The sequence below is a fragment of the Kogia breviceps genome, chromosome 3 (assembly GCF_026419965.1).
Source record: "Kogia breviceps isolate mKogBre1 chromosome 3, mKogBre1 haplotype 1, whole genome shotgun sequence".
NCBI classification, from domain to species: domain Eukaryota; kingdom Metazoa; phylum Chordata; class Mammalia; order Artiodactyla; family Physeteridae; genus Kogia; species Kogia breviceps.
The window spans coordinates 31,186,591-31,203,338 of NC_081312.1; the positions used below are offsets into that span (position 1 = coordinate 31,186,591).

The following is a 16,748-nucleotide window of genomic DNA, read 5'->3' on the forward strand; positions in this document are numbered from 1 at the left end:
TGCTTCCCATCTCTCAGGAATCATGGTCCTTTTCTGTCTTATTTCCAATGTCTTGAAAACCACTGTTTTCATGCATTTTATCTGTTTTTCATTGTTTCAGGTAGAAGAGTAAACCCAGTCTTTGTTACTCCATGTCAACTAGAAGCAGCAGTTGGTCACCAAGTTCGTAACTGACTAATACTGTTTACTATTATACCTTTTATATTTAGAGTCTTATTACATATAACGTTACGGTCATTAACACCTCAAATTCTCTGGCTTTTAAGTACAGTTGCATGATTCTTAATGATAAAAGGAATTTTTTAAATAAACATATTAAAATTGCCACACAAAAAGCTTTTAATGGATTCAGGAGACTCAATGTTTAGGAGCCTTACTAACTTAAATTTTATCTCAAGAGAACTAAAAGAGAAAACACCTTCCAACATGGAAACTAAGTCAAATATTCAATGGGTAATTTAATACATTTCAATTTTAAAATAAAATCTGCATATATCTTTAATATCACACTATATTCTCACCTATCAAACAGGGCCAAAAGTGTGAGTCTGTCAAAGTTAATGCCGATCCACAGCTGGGGCAGGATCCAAAAGCGATAATAGTGTTTAACTTTTTGGGCAGCTTCTTCCGTTGGACCATAAGTAGCTGCCAAATCAGGGCTTAGGTCAATGTCTTGTTGCTCCAACAAATCTGTATCGATGGTCAATAGTCTGTTCAATCGAATCTGTGGAAGAGAGAGCTAAAAGAAAATCAGCATTGAAAGGCTTAAAATATCTTTAATCAAGTCATGCTTCAAGGGCTATGCAATCAGCTTAATTCTCTACACTAGTGCACTCTTGTGGATATTTTATGATTGTTAGAAACTACAGAAGGTGACAAAAGGAAGTGAACTACAACAAAGGCCTTTTGGAAAGATTTTACTAGGAAGTATCTGAAATTTTAGTATTTTATGATTGTATAGCTAGTGAATCCATTAAAATCACCAACAGGGAATCATTAGTGGCTTCCCTTCTCCCTACCCCTTCCCTTCTCTCATTAAGGTATGAACCTCACTACTGTGTCAAATCTAAGCTCCTCGGCATTGGATTCAATGCCTTCAAATCTCAATTCTTCGTACAGTCTCTTATCACTGTTACTGCTGTTTTCAAATCCCTCCCACACTCCTTTATTTTTGTTTTGGCAGGCTGCTCCTAAGAGGCTATACAGGATATTACCACATTATATTTCTTTCAGCTTCAACTCATCCATTCACCAGTTTCCCCTTCCTCTGAAAGAATCCAAAGTTGACTGCATTTAGCATAGCACTAGCCAGCATTTTGCTGTCTCAAGGCTCTCATACCATTTAACAGTGGAAAATACTACTATGCCATTTCATATAAAGGACTTGAGCAAATATAGATTTTGGTATCCACACAGGGTCCTGGAACCAATCCCCTGCGAATACCAAGGGATCTCTGTAAACATTTCCCCATTTCTGCTTCTCTGTGGAGTTTCGCAGCAAAAGAGTAGGGACAGTCTTTACTTTTCCTACACAGGGGCGGGGTATAGTCAAGAAAATATGTTTCTTATATATAACAGCCATTTCTGTCTCTAAGCATTGACAAATATCTCCCCAAACACTTTTTTTCCCTTATCCTCTATGCCAGGGTTTCTCAATCTTGGCACTATGGGTACTTTCAAGCCAGATAATTCTTTGGGTGGGGGCTATGCTTTCCACTGTAGAATGCTTTACAGCATCCCTGGCTTCCACCCACTAGATACCTACAGCATCCCCCTGGTTGTAACAAACAAAAATATTTCCAGACATTGCCAAATGTTGAAAACTATTGTTCTGTGCCAATTCACATCTATGGTTTTAAAACCCTGCTCACAACTCATCATCTTCAGGAAGCCGCTAATAATTAATCTCTTTGGCACTAAATTTATCTACATGTACCTCGTATCTCTTAAATATTGCTTATAAGCATTTCAACTGTTTTATCTTTTCTAACTTCAATATATATATTTTGATATACATTATACAAAGGCAGTGTTATCTATTTAAAATATACCCACTGCATCTCATATGGCATTTTTTTTATACAGCGATAATATCACTAAGCACACACACTGGTATACGAATAACTAATAGTTAACCAACAGTTAGTAGATAAGTACCAAATCAGTTAGCTATGTACCAAAATCATAATGTTCAAAGTGAAGTTTTAAAATGGCACAATTAAAAACGGTACCCCAATTATGACACTGGTGAATAAACAGACCTCTATGTACCCTCAAAAGTGTAATTACTGATTCATAAATAGCTTATTAAACTTCACAGTGCTTTACGCTTGTTTGTTTCTTAACAAAGGACTTATGAGAAGAGATCCACTATGGGACAGCAAAGGTGATTTTGCCAGTTTTCGACAAAATTGATATTTTGTAACCTCATCAATTTTCTGATTTGTATAGCTACTTAATCTGAAAATACAGCATTTTATAAAAATAAAGGAAAACCTACCACATCATGTGGATAAAATCGAACTGAGGTAGAACTGGATACATGTGAATCCGTATCACTAAAGAAAAATGAAGAAGACTTTAGGGAATAAACAGCTTGTCAAGTAGTAGAAAGAAAAATAAGTCTATTAACAATTACATGATATTTACACTGTCTACTTTTCCATGAAAACTTCAAAGTACAAAATCGAACTTTCCTAGAGTTGTGATTAGGAGTATAGTCTCTGGGTCAAAGTATCTACATTCAAATCTCCTCATCAACTGAATGAGATCTTGGACAAGTTATCTAACCTTTTTATACCTCAGTTTCCTCATTGGTAACATAGGATAAAAGTACCTCTATCACAAAGTTCTTATGAAAATTGTTTAAGAAAGCAATTAACATATTGCCAGGAGCCATAATAAATTTAACCTATGATATAATAGTCTAGAACGTGACAATTCAGTTTCCACAGTTCAGTCAAATTTGGTTTTAAAAACTTAAGACCTTACCACATTTATGGTATAAGGAATTGTTCTTATCTTGAATTATATTAAACATAATTAAGTATTCCCATTGCTCCATCCTCCTATTGCTTCCACTGTTACAAAATCATCTAAACACTCCAATCATTTTTGAGGGGGTGAATTCTGAAACTGGACTAATGGAGCTTTATTAAAGAGTACAGTTCCTGAAATGTTCTATCTTTTCAGCATGCTAAGCTAAGTGATCACAAGACCCTATTGCTTTAAAGAGACCCTCAAAACTGAAAAAACTAAGTGAACTGCCCATAGATATGTAACATATAAATAGGTGTGTCCCACTATTAAATGGAAGTCATAAAATAAGAATCAAATGACTCTTGTGGAAAAAAAGTGAGCTAATCAATCAACAATGAATTTCAATGCAGCAATTTGAATAGATGAGTAAGATTAAAATTTCAGAAAAAAATTTAACACTATTCTAAACTATAATTGATTATGTTATACGATCAAGATTTCTATTTCTTATTTGCTTTCCTCCTAACTTCTCTGTTATCTTACATAATTCCTTCCTGAGGGAAGGAGAGAAAAGAAACTAAATGCAACATATGACCCATATTTTAAGAAATTCCTCGTCTTACAGCTGGTAAACACATTTTAAAACAAAATGAAAGATAATCATTTAAAAAGACACTTGACCAAAACCCTCACACAGAAATAAAAATTTGAAATTACACAAAGAGAATCGATGGGTTTGAACTTAGCTGTGTAAATATTTTTCTAATAAGTTTTTTCCATCATGCAATATATATATACATAGTTAAATTTGAAATTGCAGGAAACCGCTGTCCCATGGTAAGACCTACAGGAAATTTTTACTTAATTTTTTTTAAAATACATAATAGCTTTTGTTTTAAGAATAACAGCTTACAAACTTTAAAAACGGCAAACATATGCAAGTACATACACTCCCCTAATATGACTTCACACATACCAGATATTGGATGCTCTTCTTGCTGCTGGTTCAAAATTCACAAGTGACATATCACAGCCACCAGTCTCATAAAGCGTGGAAGAGAACTTACCTAGCAAATAAATGATTTTTTTAAAAAAGCCATTAGAATACTCAGAAATTTTCCTTCATGAAACACTAATTTTAAGGTTGTTACAATCTAAGAAAATGTACTATAACCTTCTTTTTCCAAAATATTTAAAAAACAATGATCTACATGTAATTCAGCATGGTGTGAATTGAAAAGGAATGCTAAACAGTGGGGCAAAATGTCAACATACATAATCAGGTGTTAAAAGTGATTTAAGTCAGCTTCGTAATAGCAGTCTCCTTCTCTTGTCTCCTCCCAGCACATTCTCAATTCAAATTATAATACAAAAAACTGAATGTTGTTTAAAGGTCACCTGACCACTACTTACAAGTGGTGAGTAGCCATTTGGAGGGCTGCTTAAGTTTTAAGATAGCTCAAACTGCAAGACAACAAATTTATGTGATTACCTTCATAGTTTTTTGGTTTTGTTTTACTTTTAAGAAGAAATGAAAAGTATCAAAATGGATCCAAGGAAGTTCAATGAATGAAGTATAATAATGTTGGTGACAAACTACAGTATTCAATGAATATTAATAGTTGTATGATTCTACAAGAACTCTATGAAAGAATTTAGGAACACCATTTGCTGTAGCCAAGTATCTACAGAACTGATAAAAGGCACAGAAATTTTACTGGTTGCAAAGAATATAGGTTTGAAAAAAAAAACTCTCTTAAAATGAACTGTATAACATAAAATGATTTCTGATAATGGAACTTTAGAAACCTGAATACTGTCTGAACTGCATGTTGTACTTTGAAGATCTACGGTAAGCCATATCAATGGTGGGTAGGGAGCATAAAAAAATGAATATAAATTTCTAGTAGCACAATAAGATGAGGTATGTAACTGCAACTGTTTGGATCTATCCAGACTGCCTTTTGAGTATTTATGAGGTTTTTGTTTTACTAGCTAGAACTACTGAGGTTATAAATATGAGAAATCTATAGGGCAATTTCAACTTGATGACAAGGCTAAAAGATTTCTTTTCCATGACTACAATGAAAACAGTATACAATAATAATTTTTATTTAAGTGAAATCCTTGAAAATTGACAATAAAAGACCCCCATAATATTCTAATATAACCAAGGGTTCACAGAACATTTCAACAATTACTTCTTTCGTCAAAAGGACTAGAATCAGAAAAAGTACTTTATAAAATAGGATTATTTGAGTACTTTCTATGACTCATAATATTTTATCCTATTATGGTGTTTTCTGTAGTAGCATTTTTTTTTGGTCAAAATACTCCTGAGATAAATTAGTGAAAAAGGCATTCTATGAAATGCTCAGCTCATCAAAGGAGGATTACTGAGCATGTAGATTATCTAAAACTCCCCTGTCTTCTAGCCATGAGTTACTCACTCTTAGCACATCTAACAGAAACCAGAGTAGGGAACTAAAATGAAATGATAGAGTTTTTTGAAGTGATAGGGTGGGTTGCAGAAATTGTTAGTAAAGAAAAAAGTTAAAAACTGCCTTGACTGAGATTTTAAAATTATTTTTAAATTGTAACTTTTTATGCTGTGCTCTTTCCTTACTTATTAGCATGGATAATCAGAGATTGGCTGTGCTAAAATTAACTTAGATTAGCAGAAACACCTGATCAAAATCACAGATTGCATAAATGCAGAAGAATTATAAAACCATATTAAATGACTAATCACAGAGTAACAGAGCTGGGCGGGCTTGCATAAAATCCAGTAAGAATGGAATGCATAAATATTTGTGTTTACATCACATAATTTGTGTGTATTTTTGAAATAAGTTAATTCTATATTCAGTAGAATTTAAATTATTGGAGTATATTCTGAGTATTTAAGCATTCCATGGGATTTCTGGTAATATAAGTCCTGTGCTTGGGATATTAAAAATAATAAACATTTGTATGCAACTGAAATCAACTAAAATATTACTCTTTGTAATTTTCAAACAAAACAGTAAAAGATGATTAAGTCATTACTGCAACTATGTTGTCTTCTATGTATAGATGTCTAGTATGAAACATATAGAAATGGGTGTATTTTTAAATAAAAATAAAACACCTCCCCCAAAAGCTTTTCAGAAAGAAAGCTGGAAAAACTGAGTAGTTTTATTACTACATAAATCTACAACTACAAATCTACAACTCTGAATGCATACAAACCACTGAGTAACAAGGAATAAAATTCTAAAATTTAAACAAGGCATAAAACATGTCTAAGAAAAGGGCAGTTATAATTTCAACAAATGTGCATGACTTCAACAGTGCTTTTTTTTCCCCTAAGAAGCTTCTGTCTACATAACTTTACAAACATGTCAGGTTCATAAAAACATACATGGCATATGTCAGAACAAACTAACTTTGTATTAAGGCTTCATGGTGTATTCCCAACTTAACTCCACCAAAAGAACAGATTCTATGTCTCACATCTTTGGGCTTGGCAGCTGACAGCACTTCAGAAGTAACAAATTTTATTCAGAAGATAATTCAGAAAAAAAAAATTACACTAAAAAGTGTTTAGCTTAAGGTTTCAGTGAAAAACTGAGTAACATTTTAATACAGTAATATAATAATCTAAAGACATCTTCAAAAATAACCAAAACAGAAATAAGTACATATTGCTATTGGTTTATAAAAATTAATACTATCTTAAATTTGTACAAATCTTCTTAGCAAACATAACAACTTGACATATATCTCATTTGAGATTAAAACCATAATCACAGTTAACCCTTCTGAACTAATAAGTAAATGTGCCCTTATTAATAACCCTATTTTAATAAGTATTCTATATTTAGAAATATACTTCCATTTAAATATTATTTCTAATGAACATTAATTGGGAAGAAAGTAGAACATCAACGAAATATGTCCTCCTCACATGTATTATCATTATAAACTAAGTTATCTCCTTATAATTCAACTCCCAGGGTCATAACTAATTATATCTAACAGTATGGCTCTATCATGATTTTAAAAGAAAAATATTAATTTCTGACAAACAAGACTGGACGCTGGAATTTCAGACTTAATAATGACATTGGCCATGATATACCATCTTTAAGATAAAGAAAAGTTAAGGCACCTGGTATTTCTGTTTCAAATATTCAATAATGACTGCTATTGTCTTCAAAAATTTAATTAATTACACAAAACCCAATTTTTCTTGAGGTGGGAGAATTTCCGGTAACCACAGGTCAATACATAAGTGATGAACAAGAAGATAAGTAAAACTGATTTAAGGAACAAGGACACTTGAAGCATCTCCCTGAAGCCACAAATTGAAAATAAACACTGGGGACTTCCCTGGTGGTACAGTGGTTAAGAATCCGCCTGCCAACGCAGGGGACAGGGGTTTGAGCCCTGGTCCGGGAAGATCCCACATGCCTCGGAGCAACTAAGCCCGTGCGCCACAACTACTGAGCCTGCGCTCTAGAGCCCGCAAGCCACAACTACTGAAGCCCGCGCACCTAGAGCCCGTGCTCTGCAACAAAGAAGCCACTGCAATGAGAAGCCCATGCACCACAACGAAGAGTAGACCCCGCTCACCGCAACTAGAGAAAGCCCGCGCGCAGCAACAAAGACCCAATGCAGCCAAAAATAAATAAATTAGGGCTTCCCTGGTGGCGCAGTGGTTGAGAATCCGCCTGCCGATGCAGGAGACACGGGTTCGTGCCCTGGTCCGGGAAGATCCCACATGCCGCGGAGCAACTAATCCCGTGAGCCATGGCCGCTGAGCCTGCGCGTCCGGAGCCTGTGCTCCGCAACGGGAGAGGCCACAACAGTGAGAGGCCCGCATACCGCAAAAAATAAATAAATAAATAAATAAATAAATTAATTAAAAAACAAAACACCAAAATAAACACTGGCAAAACACTGATAAAAGACATCGAAATTAATGAGATTCTCTAATTAGTCCTATCAATAAAAATCCTCACCACGTAACACAAAGTTCAGTTCATATTGTGAGAAACCCTTAATGCATTTTTTTTTTTTTTTTTTTTTTTTTTGCGGTACGCGGGCCTCTCACTGTTGTGGCCTCTCCCGTTGCAGAGCACAGGCTCAGCGGCCATGGCTCACGGGCCCAGCCGCTCTGCGGCATGTGGGATCTTCCCGGACCGGGGCACGAACCCTCGTCCCCTGCATCAGCAGGCAGACTCTCAACCACTGCGCCACCAGGGAAGCCCCCTTAATGCATTCTTTTTTTTTTTTTTTTTTTTTTTTTGTTGCGGTATGCGGACCTCTCACTGTTGTGGCCTCTCCCGTTGCAGAACACAGGCTCCGGACGCGCAGGCTCAGCGGCCATGGCTCACGGGCCCAGCAGCTCCGCGGCATGTGGGATCTTCCCGGACCGGGGCACGAACCCGTATCCCCTGCATCCGCAGGCGGACTCTCAACCACTGCGCCACCAGGGAAGCCCTCCCTTAATGCATTCTTAACGTCACTCTCATTTCCCTTATTTATCTTAGAAAGAGGTGGTTACCAGAAGGACAAATCATCCGTAGGGTTCTTCCAATCTTCCCAGCACCAACGACAAAGAAGGCCTCTTAAATTTCTTGGACGACTTCCTTCTGTAGATTCCCCACCCTACACCCCCATTCATTCAGTGTTCTCCAAGCCTAACTCTGAAACACTGCTTGACTTCTCACTTTTCTAGCATTATTCTTAGCGCTAGGAGGGGCTACAAGAGCAAAGAGAGATAGAGACAAGGGAGGCAGCTTTACAAAGTGTTTTTAGAAGACAACTGGGGGACTACATACACCTCTATGACGAACTTGAGTACTCTACGAAAAGTGTCTTTTTCTGGGGGTGATGAGTATTGTGCTCACAATGCCATTCCAATGAATACAGAACACTTTGAAGAGAGAAGGCCTTGACAAGTTCCAGTTTCTTGGATAGCACCCCCCTTATTATGAGTGGTGCCTGTGAGTCTCTGAAGAAACATGAGTTTTCACCCGGACAGAAATGACTCATCTTACTGCTGTTTACAGGTTTATGGACCTGTTTCTCCCTAGACCAGGGATCAGCAAACTTCTTCTGTAGAGGGACAGATAATAAATATTTTAGGCTTTGTGGGCCAGATGGTCTCTGTTGCAACAGTTCGAGTCTACCATTTTAGCGTGAAAGCAGCCACAGAAAACACATAAAATAAATATTTATCTACTTTATTTACAAAACAAGCGTCAAGACATAGTCACCAGGCCATAGTTGGCTAGTCCCTGTCCTAGACCAAAAGCCTTACTCTTATAAAATCTCTTTAATTCTTGTGCTAAATGAAAATCAAGTCACTATGCTGCTCCTATTCAATACCAACAACCTGCCCTTCTTCCTAGAACGTGCAATGCTGTGCTAGGTTTTTAAAACAGGAGAAGAATAAGAAAAAGGGTAGAAAGGAGAAGACAGAGGTTGGTTTAGAAGAGAGCTTTTGAGGACTGGTAAGAAAAGACAGATAAACTCTGTTGCTTGGTAACAGTGAAAGAGATTCACATACTGATATATTTTACTGCCATGGTCACTGTTCGCTAGTTCTGACTTAACACAACGTGTCAGTTCATGAAATGGAAACCCCAGATCAGGTGAACCTTCCAGAAGTGAATGTACAAGTTCATATTCTGATATAATTTCATCATCTCACATCTCCTTCAAAAGGGCAAGTCTTCCTCATCTTGGTAAAATAATCCATAACAATGACACTGATGACATTACAAATGATCAGCTAAATAAACAAGGAAAGTCACAGAATGGGAGAAGATAATTGTAATTTGTATCTGACAAGTTAGTTGTATCTAAAATATCAAAAGAACTCTTAAATGTCAATAATAAGACAAACAGCTTGATTTTAAAAGTGAGTAAAAGATTTGGACACACTTCACAGAAGATATATATATATACGTGTAGTCAATAAACACACCAAAGGATCCTCATCATCCCTGGTCATAGGAGAAATGTAGATTTAAGCCACAGTGAGATATCATTATACACCCATTAGGGCGAACATTTAAAAGGCCAAAAATAGCAAATGTCAGTGACAGTGGGAACACCTGGAACTCATACATGCTGGTGGGAATAGAAAATTACTTTCGAAAACATTTTAGACATTTTATTCACAAGAGCCAACACCTGGAAACAACACAAACTTGTCCATGGACAGATGAATGAATATAAAATATATAGTAAGCTCACAGAATGAATACTCAGCAACAAGGAACATACTGCTAACATAATGAATCTCAGAAGTACCGTGGTAAGTGCAAAACTAAACATAAAAAGCGACATACTGTGTCACTGCATTTATATGAATTTCTAGGAGAGGAAAAACATAATGACGAAAAGCGCACAGTGGATGTCTGTGGCCAGGAGCAGAGGAGGCACAGACCGCAACGGGGGCACAATCTTTTGAAGATAATGAAAATGTTCTGTATTTTGACTGTGGGATTTCACAGGCGTGCACATCTGTTAAAACTCACCAAATTGTACATGTTGAATGAACACAATTTATCATGCCAAAATTATATGTCAATAAAGTTGATTTTAAAACAAACAAGAAAAAAAAAAAAAGACTAGTCAGGTAAAAGACCAAGTAGATGGATGAACATGAGACAGCATGTAGTCAGTGAAATTCCCACAAGTTACTAATCAAGGTTTTGGAGAATGAGTGACATTCGTTGTTTTGTTTTTGTGTTTCATTTAAAAAATATGACGCATCGAAAGATTCAGAAGCAGCATATAAAACGAAGAAAGTTCCCCACTCCCCACAGAAAGCCACTGCCAAGAGCAGTTTGTCTTCTTCTGAACAATTTTTATCTACATTTTGTCCCCAAATAAATGGATCATTCTCTTCATACACACTTTCTAAAATTTACCTCTTTTGCTTACTAAATAGCTTACCTTTCCATGTCGATAACACATATATATCAAGTTCTGAACATTACAGTTATGTTCATGAATAATACACCAGGGGTTCTCTAGTAACAGACATTTAGATTGCTTACAGTTTTCCAAATTACAAGCAATGCTACAATGAATATCCATGTACATATATCTTTGCATGTTTGTGAAACTTGTGGATTAAAATATGTCGGCATTTTTGGTCTATTGTTCTAAACCTCCCTCCCAAAATGTTCAATCTTGTAGTGGTCTATTTCACCAGACCCTTTCCAACAATGGACATCACTATACATTCAGTAGATAAAAAATATCATAATCCTATTTTTAATTTGCAATTTTAAATATTATGAGCAAAGTTGAGCTGTTCGCCCATAATTGCAAGCTACTTGTAACTCTCAACTTTTCTAGTAGGTCACTGGTCTTAATCTTACTGATCTGAAGTGTTTATTGTCTTACTGTGGCAAAGACTGATGACTGGCCTCCAGTATGCATCTTGTCCTTATCCCTTTTAAAAATAGGACCTTCCCCTCACTGAAATTCAGCTGATCCTATGTCTATCTACTTAGAGACCTCTCCCAGTCTCTCCTGAAGCTAGAAGTTGCCATGTGACTATGTAAGAGCCCATGGAAGGCAAGAGAAAGTGACAGGCACATTTCCCAAGTCACAGTCTGAAAGATAAAGGCTAGCTGGCCTTGACATTTTTTTAGCACCCCCCTCCCCACTGCCCTCCTGTCTGGGGGGAAATGTCAACAATTGGAGCAGTCACTGTGGACCAAGCAGGGAAGCCATATGTGGAAGATAAAAGAACCAACCCATCTGCTAGGGGACAGCTCCCAACAGACTGTTATGAGAGAAATGTAAACTCCTCTCTAATTTCAGTCCCTGATGGGGGATGAGGGAGGGCAAGTCTCTCCATTAAAGACTCTACCTATATTCTAACTAATGCACATACTAATCAAATTTAATTTAGAATCTGAAGCATGTTAATGTTAGAAAGCAGTTAATCTAGTGCTTCAATGAATTCTTTACAACACAGACTGGCAAGAGACAAATCAGATATCTCAACCAGTCTCTGTTATCGTCTGTAAAATTCCTAGAGTAGTTCAAGAATCCCAAACTTTCAAAAATAATATGTCGGTAGTCTTTCCACAGTAACAATGATAAACTTCTGAGCATTTCCAGGAAATGAGGGTTAGAGTAGATAAAATAAAATTTATCTAGGTTTATTTTTAATTTTATTTGTGGGGATAAAACAGACACTCTCAAACCCTGCCAGATAAAGTGTAAACAAGCTTTCCATAAAGCAATTAAGAGTATACATCAAAGTCTCAATAATGTTCATTCCCCCTTGACGGATGATTCCATTTCACTGTATTTGTCCTAAGGACATAATCACAGCTGTACAGAAAGGGCCGTGCAGAGGATGTTCAGCAGAGTGTTTATTACAATAGAAAATATCAGGAATCATCTTGAAGACTAACAATGGGGTTAGTTAACTGGTTAAATAAATTGTAATAAATAATAATGTTAACACAATAATAGTGATGATTATTTATGTAATTTACTATTGCCAGGCACTGTTCTAATTGCTTTCAATATTTTAATAAGTATAATCCTCACCACAAACCTATGAAGTATTATTACTATCCCCCCCTTTGATACATGAGGAAACTGAGGCACAGGGAGAGAAAATAACTTGTCCAAGGTCACACAGCTAGGAGGTGGTAGAGCTCGCATTTGAGGCGAGGAAGTTTAACTCTAGAGTTCACTATTCTACACTACCTTTCATGTAGCTCTCAGTGATAAAATATTACACAGTCACTTAAAAACAAGTTAAAAAACAACATGAATAAATGTTCATATGTGCTAAGAGAAAAGAGCAAGAAGCAAAACTCAGACAGTGACATAAAAGTCATACAACATCATCCCAGTTCCGTGTTAGAAAAGCATATACATGTATGCATTAAAAAAGAAAGGAAAAAAAAATAAAATGTTAATAGTGACCCTCTCTGAGTGGTAAGACTGCAGATGACTTAATTTTCCTTATTTTACTTTCCAGTATTTGTAAACTTGTATTAGAACATGCTTTTCCCATCCTTATACCAAAAAGTATAAATAGAATACATCACCCTAAATTCTTAATACTTCTTCCTTCTAGATATAATGAAGCATTTTTACTGTTTCCATAAAAATAACATTTTACTTCCATTTATAAATACTGGAGATATGGGGATATATGTATATGTACAGCTGATCCACTTTGCTGTAAAGCAGAAACTAACACAACATTGTAAAGCAATTATACTCCAATAAAGATGTTAAATAAATAAATACTTTGTGTTGCCCTCCCCCGCAAAAAGGTACAAAAAATAGAATTTGTATTCAAAAACAACAATAAAAGGTAAGATCAAGGTTGTTGCAAAAAAGAATATAACTTTTAGTTTAAATGAATGAAAAAGATCTACCATAACATAGGAGACTAAAGTATGGACTCCAAGGTCCCTTTAAAGACTTTGTATTTAAATGACTTTGTATTTATAGTAATGAGAAGTACTTAATGACAGAGCCCAAAATGTTACAGAGTAGTCCATAATAATATAATCTATTTTAAACACTAAGACTAACATAAAAATCACTGAAAGTATTATAGATCATTTGAGTCTCTGCTTTTGAAAATAAAAAATTTAAAAGACTCCAAATTGTATTTCTCCTTAATAACGCATAGCTGCTATAAACTGCTTAAGAAGGCCAATGGGGTGCTGCCAGATTTCCGTTAAATCTTTTTCTAGAGCTGATCACATTTTCAAGGTAATAAATTCTGTAGTAAAGCAGATTATCAGAAAGAATACCTTCTTTGTAAATACTTGTACAGTAATGAAGTTTTTAAAAAACCTTAGAAAAATCAATTCATTACTCTTTAAACCTCTAATACATTAATGAAATTAAGAAAGTCTTAAATTCAGAGGAACACTACCTATGATATTTATATATTTTACATTCATGTCCTGATAAACATAAAACTCTACTGTCCTCTTCTTGCCTACAACAGTATTTTTATTTTTCACATGAAAATAATTTTATATATACTTCTCAAAACATATCCTCACCACCACTAATTTCATACACAGAAAAAAAAAAGACAAATTTTCCTGTTTGATCCTATCTAGAATACTTCCTCTGAGATGTGATATATATTAAGAGTTTAACTATCAATTACAATAACCTGTTTCATCACTACATCAATTTATTAGTCTTAATTCACAAGCGGAAGCTAGGATTAACATAAAAACTGTCTCTTGTGTGACTTACCTGGGTAATAAGCAAAAGCTTGTTTTATTTTGTAAAACTGCAGTTTAATTCAGACTATAGTATGAAATCAACTGCAAATACGTTCAACAAAAGGCTGATAAAAAGAAAATTAACCTTTAGAATGTGGTTTTTACAAAAACAATAACACGTTACATTGAAGGAGTTGAGAAATTCTTTGATAGTAATTTCCTTTTCAAAGATTTTAACTTCAAAACTTACCCTTCACTTACATAACTATTTAAACAAAGTTTCCATGGAAATGAAGTCTATAAATGAGAAAGGAAACCATCCAAATTTTTCCAACCAGGTTCTAAATTATACACTTATAATTCAGTTTTTAAAATTATGATGAACAATTATGCCTGTGGAAAATGGATGATGAAAATGCATTTTCCTCTGCTCATTAAGCTACTAATAAAACCTTACAATGCCATCGTCAATTAACTTTTCCACCGCATCCAATGCTACCTGATAATCTTGAAATGCTAGATAAAATGCAACAGAAAAATAAGGATTCTCAGGGTTTAGTATAGGAAATGGATGTGGTTATCTATTATGACACCACAGAGTAAAAATGTCAAAAACATGGTTAAGGAAAACTACCTAGGCTTGGAATTAAATAATGCCTGACTGCAAGTTTCCTTTAATCGAAAAATGCTAATATTCCTCATTTTAAAAAGTAAACACACAATTACAACATATACATATGTACACATAAAAACATTTATATGCACCCAAACACATATAAGTGGATATATGTAAGTTTGAGTGTGTATGTGTATGAGTGTGTTATATAAATGTATTATGTGTATTTATAAATTTTCACATGTAAAAATTATACATTTAAAATTTTCAGTTGAAGAAGCTAAATTTGGAAGGAAGCAATCCTTTGTAAATACTCCATACTTTCAGGGAATATCATGGCTGACTTCAACATATCTGAGTATACAGTATCCAAATTCATTCACACAAAATTATTTTACTATTGTTAATTAAAATCATGTAGAAAATTAAACTATGCAACAAAAATATTCTAGTGGAATATATTAAAAAAATCAGTGTCTCTACCAATTCCTTCAAGTTCAGCTGCAGTTCATTTTTAGAATCTTTTTTGGCCAAACTTATGTGCTATGAAACGAACAGGTATACACTGTCCATTGATTGTGTGTTTTGTGCTAATTCAATTTGGCAACATTCAACTACCACAGGCCAAGAACTATCAGAAAGCAGTTAACACAAAGGATAAAATCCAAATTTTAAGAGAATATTCTGAATATTCACCAGTAGATGCTAAATTGATATGTATATATTCTTAATAATCTGCATATGGTTTAAGCATGGAACTTTATAACTAAATCTTGCTTAGCAAGTTTTTTGAGCAAATTAAGAATTTTTACAGAGGAAAGTCACCTACTGGTTCAATTTATTCTTCATTTGACAAGAGTTTAAAAATCCCAAATGGATTAAAACTAAGTTTAGCTAATCTACTACCAAATGATCAATGGACAATGGTGATAGTGACTATAATTTTACATATACAAATTGACAAGTCCTCTGTTCATAGGAACTTTGGGTTAACCCAAGAGAAATGTCAATAAAAAGATACTATTTACTCAATATATTTGCAACTAAGGAAGCATCCCTACTTACTCTTCTCAAACACGTTCTTTATAGACTCCCTGCTCTCTTCAAATTACAAACTCAAAAGCAAAAGCACTCTAAAATTAAAATGTTTTATTGCCTTCTCATTTTATTTAGAAATCACCGTACATTCTAATGTATAAATATCTTAGATGACCATTTTCAGCTTTCTATAAGATTTGCTAAAGATGACAATTTTCATCAATATGCATATCTAATACTTATTAATTCTCTCTGTAACTAAGAGTTTTTACAAAATGGGAAAAGAGTCAATAAACAGCATATGAAATTTTTTTATACCTATTTTGGGCACCCTGTACCATACATCCTTCTAGTAAAAGAATCAACTGAATTATCTTCTTTATAAATGAAAGACAGTTATAACATGGAGAAACAAAATCACAGTAAGCAAATATAATACTTTGAAACGTGTATTTCTGAATAACAAGATTTTCTTCTTCATTATATTTACTTAAATTGCTATTAATCTGCATTTTGAGCACGAGAAAGCTGAACTGGACAGAGAAATAGAAAACAAACCAATATAAAATACCGTCTTTTTAAGGCATAACTGAGGCTTTAAACTATACCACCTCTCTGAGAATTAACTATTTAATAACTTATATTTCTATTTTTAGATGTATTAACAGGAAAAAGAAAAAACTTTATTAAGTTATTTGATAGTGGTATAGAGCCATGATGTCCTCAGAATACTGCATTTAGAATTATAGTAAGTCCTACTTCAGATGATAGACATTGAAGTAAAATAAAGAATACTTAAAGATTATACAGTAATAGGCCATCAGAAAGTACTTTTGCCTTTCCTGCAGCAGAGAATTCAGAGAAATTAAGGTTCAATCAAA

The 16,748-nt window shown here is 34.6% G+C and overlaps 1 protein-coding gene across 7 annotated transcripts in view; it reads right to left on the bottom strand.

The window, feature by feature from the left end:
* The window catches only part of PCNX1 (pecanex 1), a 173,033-nt gene that overhangs the window by 81,110 nt on the left and 75,175 nt on the right, over positions 1–16,748 (bottom strand). For 5 of the 7 annotated variants that reach the window (XM_067028238.1, XM_059055751.2, XM_059055750.2 and 2 more), the window contains 3 exons: positions 3,956–4,046; positions 2,501–2,558; positions 522–739 (listed from right to left, as the gene is read on the bottom strand). In XM_067028238.1, the coding sequence (XP_066884339.1) occupies positions 522–739; positions 2,501–2,558; positions 3,956–4,046 (367 nt within the window). The remainder of the gene's footprint in view (positions 1–521; positions 740–2,500; positions 2,559–3,955; positions 4,047–16,748) is intronic. The other 2 variants (XM_059055752.2, XM_067028237.1) reach the window with 1 other exon arrangement.